General features: G+C 39.0%; 2 protein-coding genes across 7 annotated transcripts in view; both read right to left on the reverse strand.

The window, feature by feature from the left end:
* Nucleotides 1-9,868: 9,868 nt before the first annotated feature.
* Nucleotides 9,869-14,560, reverse strand: GNG11 (G protein subunit gamma 11). Its single transcript, XM_082693651.1, has 2 exons — nt 14,030-14,560; nt 9,869-10,293 (listed from the first exon to the last, which is right to left on the reverse strand). Exons 1-2 carry the CDS (start codon nt 14,123-14,125, stop codon nt 10,168-10,170), a joined length of 222 nt encoding a protein of 73 aa, XP_082549777.1. The 5' UTR covers nt 14,126-14,560; the 3' UTR covers nt 9,869-10,167.
* GNGT1 (G protein subunit gamma transducin 1) overlaps nt 14,091-16,703 on the reverse strand; it is a 353,394-nt gene continuing 350,781 nt past the window's right edge. For all 6 annotated transcript variants that reach the window (XR_014301331.1, XR_014301332.1, XR_014301333.1 and 3 more), the window contains one exon: nt 14,091-15,239. The gene's annotated coding sequence lies outside the window, so the exon portion shown is untranslated. The remainder of the gene's footprint in view (nt 15,240-16,703) is intronic.

Genomic DNA, 16,703 nt, shown 5'->3' on the forward strand with positions numbered 1-16,703 from the left:
CTAGAGCTGGGCCCAGTAGGCCAAATCCAGCCTGTGGCCGCTTGGTATAAAAAGGGTTTTATGGGAACACAGCCCCACCCATTCGGTTATCTGTTCTACTGTGTGTGGCTGCCTCCATATTGGAGTCGTTACCACAGAGATTACATGGCTTGCAAAAGCTAAATTAGTTACTATCTGGCCTGTTACAGAAAAAATTTGACAGCCTCTGCTCTAGTGTACCAATATGACTTAACACTCCAAGAAAATACATTCATAATATTGCCTTATAGCCCTTCTCATATGTGACAAATGCATAACCCTATGCCCAGTTTTTTAGTTTATACAGATGCAAGATGGCGACACAAAGTTCAGATTAAGGTACCCAAGTAAATTTTGTGAGGGAGAGTCTCTAGCATTGCTTTAGGAAATGTCCTTCTAAAAGAATAAAAGAAACACTTGTTTCCAGGCACCAAGACAGTCTAATACTTTAAGCTCATGATTTGTGTGCCCTCAAACTTGTGATTGTGTTACTCATTAATCAAAAAGTATTTGCAAACTCCTTCCCTTCCAGATAAACTGCACTCTTTCAACTACAGGAAAGTATGAGGAATTATGAGAAACTTCTGGCATAACAAAAGAAAGCAGAAGCCTCAGAAAACACTGATTAGGATTAAAGAGAAGTTCAACTTCAGTAAGATAAGTGTTATGCAAAAAAAAAAAAAAAAAAAAAGTCCAACATAGACAAAAACTGAAACAAATATCAGTAGACGTCCCTCTCAAGCCCAGATTCAAATGGAGTGTGCAGAAGAATGACGCAGCTGGTGCAACAAATCGACCAGGAAAACGTGAGGGTAAGAGGATGGTGAAAAGAAACTAAGAGACAAAGAGATGGGGGCAGGAGGAACACTGAGGAGGATGTCCAACAGTGCCGATTTTATTCCACATCTTACAAGCATTTATAAGGCAGACCACAATAGGAGGAGTAATAAATACATCAGTACCTAGTTAGATGATCGCAGTTCCTATAACAAGTTTACATTAACTACAGGCAAATCTTGTGATGCCAGGTAGTTTCGGCTAAAGCCATTAGCAAGACAATCAACCAGGGAGTGGGTTATGGGAGGTACAGAACATCAAGGACCCACTAAGAATTCATGACCCTGACCACTTGTTCCCTTCCGTAGGGAGAGTGTGTGGGAAGTCACGTAGGTGAGCCCACAACACATAGCACAGACCCTTTTCTCCCTGTTATTCAATTTTCCCATCCTTAACCTTGTCAAGGTGTCCGGACTTTAAAGGAGACACAAGACAGGGCCTGGTTTGGTCCTCGACTCCAACCACGCTGTAGCCTCCAACAGATGAATTAAGACAAGAGCAAATTTGGGAGGTAAGCTCTAAATTGAACAGCAAACTGAATTCTCTAGACATCTCTCTCACTGTCTCCATCTAAGTTTGAATATTTGGAAAAGACTAGAAAGAAATGCAGACTGCCAGGGGGTAAACGGAGAGTGGCATGTTATCATCAGTTTCTGAAATACTGGCAGGATTGACATATTATAGCCCTTCCACTCACCAGATTGGCTGGCAGTTCTGGGAACACATCTTGTGACTTCTTGGAGGTTGACTCTATTGAAAACGAGTCCCTCTGCACAAAGGGGTCATCAAGTTGCAGGAGTCTTTTCTGTTCTGTAAAAAGAAAAAAAGGGCAAAATCAGAACCTGTTGTCTTCTGCTTTCTAGAAACTGATGTTTTTGTAAGTTGAGTTAGTGCAATTACTTTTTGAGAGGCTGATCATTTTCTCCTGCATGTAATTTGGGTTTGCCACAGTAGCTGTGAGAATTGGTCAAGTGGCAAATTCATTGTCATGTTTCCCCTCTCACAACAGATTTCTAACCCATTTCTTCCCAACTTTTTGAATTACTAAGTGTGTGCCCTGACCATGCCCATGTTTTGCCTTTATCATCAGAACCTTCTGGCTCTTATCCTAACCAAGCATCTTTGCCCACATAGCCCTAGGTTATTCCTACTGGCTTTCCGTTGCCCAAGTTTAGAACCAAGATCCTCCCCCAAGGTGATGGATAAGTTGTAAACTGTCCCTAATATTTTACGCTTCCTACTATCTATGCTTTGGCCATATGGCATTGCCACGCCTTCACTCAAGAGGGGGCCTCTGTTTTCCTGCGCTTTGCATCTGTGTTTGTCTTGTGTCTTCCTTTGTACAACTGAATGCAGTGGAAGGGATGATGCCCTAGCTCTTTTTCTTGGCCTTAAGATACCTCTTACGCTTCTCCTCTTTTTAGAATTCTGCCATGCCGAGAACAAGCCTAGGCAAGTCTGTTAAAGGATGAATGACATATAGCCCAGTCACCAACTTTGCCCTAGCCAACTCCTGGCCAACAACCAGCTAACCAGTTGGGCCCCCACTGATGCATCCGCTGATTGCACACCAACCAACAAAACCAGGCACCATCAACAGAGCAAGGCCCAGCTACACTGACTGGTAGACTCACAAACAATAATAAATGTACTGTTTTAAGTCATTGAATTTGGTGTAATTTGTTTCCCACAATAATTGAAACAAGAATTTCAAAGACTTTTTTTTTTTTAACCAAAGACAGTGTATCCAATTAGCTATAGGTTCCTTCTGTTCTTATTCTATACACTTGGCAAATGCTTTCTTAGTCTGCTAAGCTCTGCACTCAACAAGTGAAATTTCTTCCTCTTAGTTTCATACTTTCCAAATTCTTTTCCTTCATTTAAGCTATTATGTCTTCTTCCATGAAGTATTCCTCCAAAAGATAGAAAATGTCCTGATCTTATTCTACTAATCATTCACTTATTATCCTCTTTTTCTCAAGCACTTAATCCACTTACATTTTGTACATAAATTGATTTAATTGGACTTGATAAATGTCACTACCATTTGTTTTGACTGCCAATTCCTAGAACGCAAGAAAAATATTGGCTGAACTTGTCCAAGAGTGTCATGTTTATAGGTCCTTAATCTATTTGTTGAATCAAATTTAAAAATATTGTTTTTAAATGTCTAAATTATTCCCTACCCCAAATTGCAAAATCCAAATGTTAATAAATATTAATTTATTCTACCTGATACTTGCTTTTTTTTAAATTTATTTTTTATTAACATATAATGAATTATTAGCCCCAGGGGTACAGGTCTGTGAATCGCCTGGTTTACATACTTCACAGCACTCACCTGATACCTGCTTTTATATTAATGTATGTAAATAAGAATCAGCTTAAAATCCAAAGAAATAAAGGCAAGCCTCAGTATTAGCAATTAAAGAGCACCTACATCCATATTGTGGTGTTCCTTGCTAACATATTACTTCAGTTATAAAGATGAAACATTTAGCAACAATGGCCTTTGAACTGTTCTTAAGCAATCAGTGAACTATGTTAATGTTTATAAGATTTTTTAGATTATGTTTCAAATTATTATTATAGGTTAAAATGTTTCTCTCTTCTCCTCTTCATCTTTCCTTCTTAGGTTGAGACACATACAGGTTTCAGTGCTATTTCAAAACACTCAGTAAGGCGAGACCAACTCCCTTTCTTTCCTTCCCTATTCCTGTACCAAACAGAGCTGTGAAAGTTTGAATGAATGCACTAATTCTGTAGAATAAATATATTTTTAATATATTTGTATTTAATCTGGTTACTTCCAAAAGGTATTTGGAAGTATTTCCTGATAAATACAAGTCAATGCTAAAAATATGAGGACCCTTTTATGGATTTAAAGAACTCTACTCATAGCCTAGAGAATCAGGCCCAATAATTCCCAAACCAACTCTGGGAAGTAGGTCATTCACATTGTGTCTCAGGCTGGCTCTAAGAAGAGGCTGAGATGACATAAGTTAAAGCCAATGGGTAACATTATTAGGGAAAGCATATAAGTTTTTAGAGAGAATGAGCTCAGTCACTTCTTAGAAAAGATTCTTTGGTACCTATACGTAATTCTCTAGGGCTAACTACGATGTAATAATTTTGGTAAAGAAAGTCCTTACAGAATATGATTTATTTTTTCTAGACACTCTACCATAACTCATGTAGCTTTTATCAGACTAAATTCTCGTACTAAACTGAGATATTATATTATTCAGCATACGAGCAAGTGCTATTTAGTATATAATTGGAGGTTATCACTGTTCCAAAAATTTAGGTTGTGATATGATTTTTACTAAGAAAGCAAAATTCACTCCCTTGTATAGGTTAAAATTTTCGTATTAGACTGTGATTATAGAAAACCAATCAGCCAACTAACCAACCTACCAACCAAGCAGTAGAAACAACTAAAATAAGCTACTATAAAATGCTATGTCACGGGGCGCCTGGGTGGCTCAGTAGGTTAAAGCCTCTGCCTTCGGCTCGGGTCATGATCCCAGGGTCTTGGGATAGAGCCCCATGTTGGGCTCTCCACTCAGCGGGGAGCCTGCTTCCCTTCCTCTCTCTGTCTGCCTCTCTGTCTGCTTGTAATCTCTGTCTGTCAAATAAATAAATAAATTCTTTAAAAAAAATGCTGTCACACACAAGGGCTAACCATTTCTGAGGCTATAGCCTCAGAATCTGATTAATTATGATTCCTGTAAATTTCATGATGCTAAGGACTTTGTCTAATTCAACACTATATCCCTTGGGCCTAAACCAGTGCCTAGTACACAGAGCTCCAAATATTTTTGGTTTTGGATAAATAAATGCATACATATTTATATATGCCAATGTGAATTATTTTTCATGACTGTTAATTTTACGAGGACCTTATCTGATATGTGCCAAAACCACTTCAGAAAACGACTGAGTTAATGGTTCCTTTCAGTCTGCATCTATATTGACTTCTGCAAGAGACGTGGTGCTGCATGTTGTTTAGGATACAGTCTCTGTGTTGACAGTTAAGTAGCTATATGACTTTGTGTAAATTATTTCTCCGGTATATAAGGCACTTGTGGGATTTAAAAGACATAATCTATGTAAAAAGGCTTATTCCAGTGCCCAATGGATATTAAGCATTTCACATGTGTAAGCTACTGCTATCACCATCAACATCATCATGATGCCATTTAAGACGCTGCCTTCAGCTCAGGTCATGATCTCAGGGTCCTGGGATCGAGTCCCGCATTGGGCTCTCTGCTCAGCAGGGAGCCTGCTTCCCTCTCGCTCTCTGCCTGCCTCTCTGCCTACTTGCGATCTCTGTCAAATAAATAAATAAAATCTTTAAAACAAATCAAAACAAAAAGTAGAAAAACCACTCTCCTATTTATCCTAACCTATACATTATAATATGCTCTGTAATTCCCACCTTCATCTGATTAATTATGATTCCTGTAAATTTCATGATACTAAGGACTTTGTCTAATTCAACACTATATCCCTTGGGCCTAAACCAGTGCCTAGTACACAGAGCTCCAAATATTTTTGGTTTTGGATAAATAAATGCATACATTTTTATATATGCCAATGTGAATTATTTTTCATGACTGTTAATTTTACGAGGACCTTATCTGTTCATTTTTTCATCTTTTTTAAAAAACAATTTTATTTCTTTATTTGACAGAGAGAGAGAGACAAGAAGAGAGGGAACATAAGCAGGGGGAGGAGCAGAGGGAGAATCAGGCTTCCCACTGAGCGGGGAGCCCTACACGGGGCTTGATCCCAGGACCCTGGGACCATGACCTGAGCTGAAGGCAGATGCTTAACTTCTGAGCCACCCAGGCGCCCCTCCTTTCATTTTTAGTGTAATTTTTGCACAATAACTTCGAGGTCATTTTCTGAACTTTATAGTCCACCTATTTTAACCATTTGTGCCTTTTTATGTTCAATGAAATTGCTCTTTAAGTACTCTTTAATATCAGGTTGATTAAAAAAAAAAAGGTCATCATTTAATATGTGTGCAAACCAAAAGAAAAAGGAAGAAATGGCATCAGTATGTCTCTACATTCTCCTAGTGCCAGTGGATGGTTTTCAATGGTCTGTGGATTCATCACCTCAGACTGAAGGTAGCCCAAGTGGAAAAGTTGCTGATGATGCCCTGATCTTCCCTGGTTAGGACCACAGACATACAGACTAAGGTATCAGGGTTTCTTCTTCTTCTTCTGTTTTTTAACCTCTTTATTTATTTGACAGAGAGAGAGAGAGAGAGAGAGAGAGATCACAAGTAGGCAGGTGGGGTTGGGGGGGGGAACAGGCTACCCACCGAGCAGAGAACGCAATGTGGGGCTTGATCCCAGGACCCTGAGATCACAACCTGAGACGAAGGCAGAGGCTTAACCCACTGAGCCACCCAGATGCCCCAGAGTTTATTTTAACGGAGAGCCCACAGCACTTTCCTTCTGTGACCATTCTATGAAATCCAATTATCTTCTGACTGGTCCCTACTCTCCTAGACTGTAATACTAGAAATAGGAACTTATTTTTCATTTGTTGTCATCCTTCTAAGACTCAGTTAGAGGGGATAAGGGTAGATTATAACTATTACTGACTTAATTTTTCTGTCTAACTCAGTGGGATGAGCTGAATAGATATAAATGTACTATTAATCAGATCATGTTGACGAAACAGACTCATTTCTGATTCATAAAGATGTTAATACCAAAACATACTTCGTCTCCAAAGCCCAAGCATAGTAATACAAAACTTCTTCTATTTTTTAATTTTTAAATTAATTTTACTTTTTAAACTGGATAATACACTTACAGGTTACACAAATCAAAACTTTATAAAAAGAATATTCCTTGAGAAGCCTCAATCTCATCCTTTCCTACATAGTTGTCCCCAACTTTGACCCTAATAGGTAGCCATTATTGGTTTCCTGTAATAACCTTCCAATATTCCTTGAAACAGCATATAAAAGCAGATAAAAATAGGTACATGAAAAGGTGCTCAACATCACTAATTATCAAGGAAATACAAATCAAAACCATAATGAGATATCACTTCCTACCTGTCCAAGTGGCTTTTCTCAAGAAGACAAGAAATAATCAGTGTTGGCAAGGATGTGGAGAATAGGGAACAACTGCACATTGTTGGTGGGAATGCCAACTGGTGCAGCCACTTTGGAAAACTGTATGCAGTTTCCTCAAAAAAACTACTACTAGAACTACTCTAAGATTCAACAATTCCACTTCTGGCTATTTATCTGAAGAAAATGAAAACATTTAATTTGAAAAGACTTACGCACCCCCATGTTCACTGCAACATTATTTATAATAACCAAGATATGGAAACAACCTAAATGCCCAATGATGGGTGGTGAATGGATAAAGAATATATTGTAATTAGATGGAATATCTATACAAACTGGAATATTATTCAGCCATAATGAAAGAAGGAAATCTTGGCTATTTGCAACAACATGGATGGATCTTGAGGGCAAATGAAATAAGTCAGACAGAGAAAGATAAACACTGTATATAATCTTTTTTTTGTGGAATCTAAAAACAACAATAACAACAACATCCCAAATAAACCAAGCTTATACTCTTGGGTATAAGGGTAGTTGTCAGTGGTGGGGGTTGGGAGGGTTGAAATGGGTGAAGGTCGTCGAAAGTCACAAGGAATCTGACTATTAAATATACGGGAAATCAAGGAAATACAAATTTAGAAAATAATGAGATACCAGTGTGCATCCAACATGTAAGATAAACTCTTAAAATACCAAGTACGAGGGAGCTCGTAATGTAGATTCTGGCTGGAAATAGGAAAGTCAATTTTGCTAATTTAATGAGTTCTATGAACCTAAGTCTCAATACACAAAGGATAGCAACTATTTAATCAGATGCCAAATGATTAACACAACTATATACTTGGAAGAAATTGAATACATGATTTAAATTCTACTTAACAAATTCCCATTTACTAAAGGTTACTTTTATAATACACCCAAATATGTAGTTACCATATTTTTCATTTTCTTCCTAATGTAAGCTAATAAGTTTTTAGCAGCTGAACACTTGAAAATCAAGAGGATTTTATTACACTTCCGCATATTTGCCAAATTACTATGATGAAAACAGTAAGAAAATAAGAACAGAATTAGATTTGGTAGAAACATCTACAAGATTGGGAATTTATTAAGGAAAAAGCAGAAGTGGGCTAAGTTGTCATTTGGCTGAAAGTACATGAAAAGCAGAGGCTAGGACTTGGAGGTGTACATGAACGGATAGCTGAACGTGGCTAACAGAAACTCAGGGCACAGCCTTCGAAGCCATAACTCTGAAGAAGTTACAGGATAAACATGTTGACTTGGCCCTCCATGAAGAAAGCAGGTCATCTGATCTGCCTTAGCAAGAACGAGATGCTTCCTTCCTCCTGCAAAACAAGAAAAACTCCGTGACTTGAGAGACACGAAACAGTGCGTTAAAGTCAAACTTCACAGGCCCCAAAGTATTAAAATCCCAGGCCACCTTAAATGTGAAATGACTGATAGTAGCAACACATCCCAATACAAATTATTCTATGGCAGTTGGTAAAATTATGCCTTTACTTTTCTTAAATCTCACCTTGGAGTAGAGTGTGCTTTGGGCTAAAATTATCCCTGGGCTCTCAGTAATCCCAATTGACGTCAACACTTGGAAAACGGCAGGAAACTGAAGGAAATAGTCTCTGCTCTTCCTTTGCTGTAACCTGCTTGGGGCATCCTGTTCCCTCTCAGAGAGGGAAGGGAAAGCAGTTTCAGAGGAGGAGGCTGGTATGCTTTAGGAAGCTGCTAGAAGTCACCGGCACATCTCTGGCTAACATCTTGGTTATGCTGGTATGCTTTAGGAAGCTGCTAGAAGTCACCGGCACATCTCTGGCTAACATCTTGGTCTAAACAGGAGAAAAGAACCTAATCAAGCCTGGATTTCTGGTGTCACATTTAAAATTGCGGGGCGCATTAGTGACTAAGCCCATTTGAACTGGAACTTGCCTGGAAGGGTTTTCTCCTCTTTCTTTTGGCTCAAACATTGAACAACTGACATTCAAAAGTCAGAGGGAAACAGGGAAAAATGCTTCAAGAGAAGAAGAAGAAAGGTCGCTTTCTTTGAGGTCGCTGCTGCAGTTGCCTTCATAAAGAACTCTTCGAGTGTGAGTGGGCCCTGTACCTTGGTGCGTTCCACCTTGGGGCTAAAGCCGCGGCAGCTACCATTCTGCCATGAAATGTTAAGCCATGGATTGGAGAAGGTATTGGTGACACCTATCACTGATGATGGCCAAAATATATAAAGAATGCCTACAAATTAATGAGGGGAGAATAAAACAAGCTGATTTTAGAAATGGGCAAAAGATTAACTGGTCCCTTTGGAGGAGAAGGACCCTGGAAAGGTGGTGTGGTTTGCCTGGGCTTGCTGAAAGACACTGGTAAGAGTAGGTCGGAGCCCAGTGTCTCTGCCAATGCCACAGGGCCAGAGGGTCACAGTGCCAATATGTGCATCCTGTGAGAGATGAAGCTCCCTGAGGATGAACATATTGGGGCTGACCTCCTGGGGGCTTCTCGCAGGCCCCACATGTGACCCTTCCCCACAGCACCACTGCAGCAACACTTTGACCAAAATCTGTATGGTGACTGGTAATGCGGGTTTCGAGTGCTAATGTGGTTCCTGACTCAGCTACTCCATCAATGGGAGGAATTCTACTCCCTTGGTTCCCTCATAGTTAAAATTAGATCAGAAACATTCCAGAAGTCAGAACTCAGCATCGTAAACCAACTGAGATTTGAAGGAGAGAGCTAGATTGGAGAACTGATCTATCAAATCCCCTAATCCTTTGATATGTATGTGTCCCAAAAACGTGAATGGTTATGGGAAAAATATAAAAGTAAATGCAAAACAAACAAACAAAAAACACCAACCCCCCCGCCCAGCAACAAACTGCTTTTAAAAATTGCCAACACTCATTTTCCAGAGATAAAACTTTATTTAAGGCATCAAGCAATATACTGAAAGAGGTGACTCATGCACAAGTAATGTCCTTATTTCCATAATTGTACATTTGATACTCTCTGCCCTCTTAAGAAGGAGGTGTAGTGAGCAAAGATAAGAAGCACACAGCTTTGATACGTAACCATATCAATATAAGTGTTTAAGAAAGTCTTTAAATTTTGTTTTCCTTCTTTGAAAGGAATTTCGGTTTTATTTCAGAAAAACAAAACAAACTAGTTCTTCTACTGAGGATGAAATTTCTCTCCAGAGTTATTTATGAAATAATACAGCTGCCTTTCTCTTTAAAAGGATTCTTGTCTTCTGGAATTCCTTTCACCAGCGGATCCTCTCCAGAACGTTCTTCAATGTAGTTCTTGATTTCTTCAGAACATTTAGACACCTTAAGAGAAAAAAAAAGAATGAATTAGGTCAGGATTGTCTATACTTCATTAGCACCCTTTAGTGAAATCAACATAATGGAGCACAACTAGCATTTAAAAAAATAAAATAGTATAAAAATAGTTGTACAAAGCATGTATAACATATATATATATGTTATATATATGAATGGCACAATCTATGTAAAATATATTTCTCAGTCTGGTGAGGGTCAAAAAGCTTGAAAGTCATTGTATTAAATAGCTCATCCCAGCAATTTCTATCCATTGTGGCTCATGTGAATTCTCTCCTCTGCTGAAATATAATTATGATCTATTCATAATATTTTACAAACCAAATATACCGCACTTTCAATTTCCCATGCTAATGATCAGGTGCAGTAAGAGATAATCCCCAAATGTTTTGGGCTATGTCCTGCCAAAATTCTCACTTATGGGTGTGTGCCATGTTCTGCAATTTTACAAAATGATAGAAACATTGGAGAAAGTCTGATGCCTGGAGAGGCTGAGGTTGCCCAGTCATACCATTTGTGTCTCTATTCAGGATTCCTTCCCATTGCTTGAGGGCAATGATCATAACAAAAAATTTATCTGAGGTTTATTGGGCTTATATGAGATCCTTGTGTTTATGTAATTAGTTGAAACTTTTTCTGTAACAAAGAAAGGACTGAATAGTGTTTTCAAAATTTCTATCCTTCAGAGACAGATCACAAGTGTGAATTTAAAAAAGAAAAAGGATGAAAAAAGGAAGAAAATAAAAGGATTAGTGTGTTAATGAAGGCCTGCATTGTTAAGAAGAAATTAGTAAAAATTACAGAAGCTCCAGTAAATTCTAATAGAGATCTTTTAACCCTGGGAAACTGTCCCATTGAATTTGTAATCTAGATTAATAATCTTCAAATTGTCTTAATGGTGATCACAAAAACATGCTTGCATATATATATATATGATATATATATATATATGATATATATATATATTCCAAAATGTACATAATTATGTAATGATATCTAATTTACTTATTTTATAAATAAGTATAAATGCTACTGTGTTATACTTAATGTGTAATTATAAAACATAAACTGAAAACTGAAAATCTCAGAAGAGATTTAAATCTAACCAAAATCAGATATTTTTAATATTATACTCCCATACCCCACATACTTTTTACACACAAAGTGAAGACCACTGTTCTAAAATTTAGAACGAGGGGCACCTGGGTGGCTCAGTGGTTAAAGCCTCTGCATTTGGTTCAGGTCATGATCCTGGTGTCCTGGAATGAAGCCCGGCATCGGGGAGCCTGCTTCCCCCTCTCTCAATCTGCCTGCCTCTCTGCCTGCCTGTGATCTCTGCCTGTCACATAAATAAATAAAAAATCTTTAAAAAAAATAAAATAATAGAACTAGGTGATGGAGTTAGATGATTTAAAGTGTGGTAAAATAAAAATCTTTTATCTTGGATAACAACTGCTCTTATTTGTTGCTGACGTTCATAGTGCACACATTTTATGGGAATTGTCAGAAGTACAGACGCAAGTAACCACAACCTGGGGAATGTCTTCCCACAGATAATTGTGGGTAAGATTAGAGTTCCCCCAAATTGTATCTGTTTCTATAGAGGCTTCTTCACTAGGTTTCCAAAGAGATCTGTAACCTCCAAAAGTACATAATTACTCCTCTGAGCATTTCCTTCCATGATCAAGAAGATGTGTTTGAGCAACAGTTAGCTGGAGCCAGAATTCAGCCTGTGGATTCTGTGTCCTTGGCCTGAGCAGAGCACACAGCTCAGACATGAACAATTTATTGACAGAATAATGAACTAGTTTATCGGAACACATGTGTTTTAGTACACGTCTGTATCATTACCTATGAGGTCTTAAATAAGGAGGTACTTAGCCTCCTTGGGATTCAAGTTTTTGATCCTTAAAAGGGAGAGCCCTGAATGATCTAAGAGCCATAATGGTTGTAGAACACTAATACTCTATAAACCGAAGTGTGTGGTAACATGTTTGAGTATTATCATTAGGATTCAGATACCTCTCCTTGTATCTGCTAAGGCTCTCTCTGAAGGTTTCTCTCCCATTAGCATACACTTGGAGTTGGAAACTGATTCAGTAGGGTGTGTCCTAAGGAGAGGAGGTGGGGAGCTAGCTGGGAGGAATGTCTCAGGAATGACACCTTCAATTTCTACACAGTCAGTTGCATCCAGGTCCCTGCCCAATTTCAAATTTGAAGCTTAAAATACCTAGAAGACACTTGTCTCTTTTTTTCTCCTAGAAGTTCTGTGCACTCTGGTATTAGGATATTCCAACTTTGTACAAGGCTATGCTTCAGTATATGTAACTATGTTTGATATGTCACCTCTAAGATGCCTTGTGTGAAAAAGTCTCAGTGGCCAACACGGACTGCACTTTGTCATCCACAAAATGGGTTCCTTAAAGTTTCAAGAAACTACCCTATTCTTTGGGTACCGTAGCTTTGCTTATTCCTTTAAGCACAGCAGTATTTTTAAAGGTACAAAAACTTTCAACATGGAGAGAAACAACCTTTGCACTCAAACATCTAGGAAGAATAGGGATTTGGAAGTGAAAGATTAAATTTCAGAAAAGAAATGTGTATAAAGTAAAACTCAAAAACATCCGCATCTTCCAGATAGCACTCAAATGTTCATCTTGAGTAACAGGACTCTGTCATGAGTAGATTTACCATAATAAGAGCAGGAAAGTAAAAGAGCTTATTTACTATAACTGCTTAATTTACATTGTTTTCCTTTTCTATTTTTTTTTTTTAATTTCTAGTATCAAACCATAGAGAAATGAAATCAGTTTACTTTTTTCTTGCTGTGGAGAAAGGAGTGGATCATTTCCTAAAAAAAACAAAACAACAACAACAAAAACTATCCAAAAACCTATTCCAGAACTTTAGGTTGCCTGATTGAGGAAAAAAAGGAAGAAATGCATGCTCAAGCTAGCAGTAAGAAGTCAAAAGTACAAAATCTCCAGCACGTTTGGTGGAGACTTCTGAACACTGAGACATACGTTCTTACTGAATCTGTAATCCACTTCAGTGGTCTCTCAAATTTTACATCATGATCACTAAAAAGAATTTTTGTATGTACCCAAATATATGTATAATTATTTATAAATAAATGCAGATACTGCTGTACTGGTTCACTGTGTATACCTATAAACCAAGTGGAAGGTATAAAGAGATGGGAGTTACGAATAAAAATAGAAATTGCAATGTTTTGTTCCCAAGCCCCAGTGAGCTGTTCATTGCATACCTCTGGAGAGGCCTGGTGAAATTCAAAATTATGTAATTCAAATTACCTAAATTAAATATGAATTAAATAGTGATTAAAAAGCACTAAAATACCATTCTTTCCCATAATGAAAAAGATCAAGGAACTAAATAGCCATCTGCCTTTTTCCTACATTTTGAGTTTTTAAAACCAAGTAACAGCAGGCAGAATTTTTTGTCCATTTGCCCAGTCCTAGGCTCAGATGTTCTGACATTTGGCTTTAAATTACTCAGCCGACCCTTGCTCTCCTTTACCTCCGATGATTTCCCCACACCAACTGGCAGTTCCCAGGTACCAACAAAAAGCCCTACTTCAAGAGAAGCTGGGGGGGGGGGGGAGATAACAAAAACCAGAAAAGCAGTACTGCTTTACTGTAACAAACCAGGAAAAACTGCCCTTGGTTGATTTCAGAGAAGGAAATGCTCTGGGACAATTTACCTGTTGCCTCTGCAACTTCACTTCTTTGCGAAGTTGCTCAACTTCCATCTTCAGCTTTTCCTTTTCTGGCAAATCTTCGATGTGAAGGGCCGGCATTTTCGCCTCAGAACCGGGCCTGGGGATAGCTCTGGAAGCGGAGAGGCTGGAAGTGCAGCAAATTAGGACGTGCCCCAAAATAACTGCGGTGCCCGCACACCCCGCCCGCCGGCCGGCGTCGGACAGGACCGCCTCCCCGCCGCGCTCCCCAGAGCCCCTAGAGCTCGGCTGCCTGCGGGGCGGCCCCACACGCCGACCCTGCCCCGCGTCCTCGGCTCTTTCTCAGGCCCCCTCGACTGCGGGAGGCCTGCTCTAGCGAGCCCCGGAGGGTTGAGTGGAGACGGAGCCTGAGAAGCTGGGCGCTGCCGGAGCTCACGGCGGGATGCTGGCCCCCTGCCGGCTCCCAAGCCTGCCACGCCCGCGGGGGACTCGCCAGGGCTGTGGCCGGACAGTTGGGGTTGCACTAGCCGACTCTCCTGGAGAAACAACTGAAGTTTTACTTTTTGTTCCTTTTTTTTTTTTTTTCGTTCCCAAGTCACATCCGGGTTTTGTTTGCGAAGCCAGAAAAGGAGGACACTAGCCTGCAGGAAATAACGGCCCTTCTCCTCTCCAAGTTTCAAAAATATACAGCGTGTTACTTTTCCCCAGTTACATGCGTGTTGTGGGAAAAGGCCCAGGAGGAGAACGAAACTGAGCTGTAATCTCAGAAACACCCACCATGTCTGTTGATGTGTATCCATCCCGTCTGTTTAATGCCTGAAACATAGTGACACATTGGGGGGGGGGGGGTCAAGGGGGCCTTGGGATGTGAATATTGTTTCCAATTTGCAGGGCCATTTTCGGACATTAATGAACTGTCTGCAACTTCCACAGCAGAGCTCTTACTCTTTCTTCAGGGGAATGTTTTGTAATGATATGGACGACACACGGATGATACTAGAGAAGACAGAAGAAGGAATCTGAAAGTTCTTACCAGGAAGTGTTTCCCCAATCCCCATCAACCGCGGTCTGGGTGACTGTGGACACCAAGGGTTAGGAATTCCTGGCTCCCGCAAACTTCCTGGAGGTCGGCAGCGGATTCACTCAGCTTGGGCTTCTCCGCTCTCTGGAAAGTAGTATTCATCTTGCTGCCATTTTGTAAAGCCAGGAAAGGTGTGGGGCCTGACATGTTTACCTGCAATATAAAGTTTCTCTTTGACTATAAACTAAAACTTTATGTTTGGTTTGTTAAAGATGCTCAAGAGCCTAGAAGAAAACTAAAGCACGAATATAAGAAACCTTCCCAAGCAGTTAGATAATTCTCTCTTTGGAGATGACCTCCTTGCCTAGAGAGTCAAATTCAAGTTAAGTGTGGTGGCCTGAATGGAGAATTTCAGGGTACCTGGGCTTAGACACCCCAAGCCACTCCCTATTTTATAAGCACAGGCTTTTGTTTGTTCCTAATTTCTCTCTAGGTTCTACCCCCTTGTCCTCAATGAATACACTGGAGGGACAGGAACAATTAGCTACTTGGTAAGAACTCTGGGTCTAGTCCCAGCTCTGCCACTGGCTATCACTGGAAAAGTCATTTATTTTTTTCTGGATTTTGGTTTTCTAATTTATAAAATAGACAATGGGCCAGGGGAACAGTGAATTAGCTAAGGTATGTTACATTTCTAATTGCATTTATGTATCTACATCTGATAAATCACATTCATGAAGAAAACTGTTTGGGAGCTTTTCTATATTTTAACTACCACACATTCCAGGATCTCCCAGGCTCAAAGAAGTTAAATAAGCTTCTAGAGGGCCCCCCACCCACCGTTAGTATGCAAGGTGAGCCAAGACAAAAAACTCACATCTGTCTCCAAAAGCAATTAATGATTTTTGATTCCCCATTGCTCAGATTTAAAAGGTTGGTTAAAAATAAATAAGTTAGTGAAAGTAGTTAATATGGCCCAAATTAAATAAGTTCAGCACCAAATCAAATAACCTAGTTAAGTAACTTAATGCATGTCTTTTCCAAATCATAAAAATAGAATTATTTTGGCCTGGAAATTTCTTCTTTTTGAAATCACCTACTTGCAGACAGTGATAAATAGATATAAATCCATAGTGGCCATTTAACTTCTTCCCCATACTAAGAGAACTTAAATTGGAGAGCAAATGCATATTAGTCTTTTTATTTTATTTTATTTAGTTTTTACTCTTACAGAATAATGCATGATACTAAAATCACATTAAGTGGACTGATTAAAGTGAATTGGGAAATGCTGAAATCCTATGATGACATAGCATTCTGAAAAATGTCTTGTTATTGTTTGGTTTTAAATGGTAAAAGGATACAACACTTCTTTTTAGAAGAGCATGTAGCCCCCATCCCTAAGCATGGAATTTACCTCTCAGAGAGCAACCATGGTAAACAATTTCTTGTCTATTCTCACAGAAATGTTCTATCAACAAAACTTATTGGATAAACAAAGTTTAAAATCCAAGTGAGTTATAGCCAAATGTCATATTAGCTTTTTACTTATATTTTACATATTACTTTTAATAAGATTTGTTTTACAAAATAGTATGTGTACAAACTACTCTGCAATGAAAGATAATAGGTATAATTAGAAACTTTTATTATCCCACTGTCTTTTGACAAATGTTT

Source organism: Mustela nivalis (genome assembly GCF_964662115.1).
Source record: "Mustela nivalis genome assembly, chromosome: 12".
In the NCBI taxonomy this organism is placed as follows: domain Eukaryota; kingdom Metazoa; phylum Chordata; class Mammalia; order Carnivora; family Mustelidae; genus Mustela; species Mustela nivalis.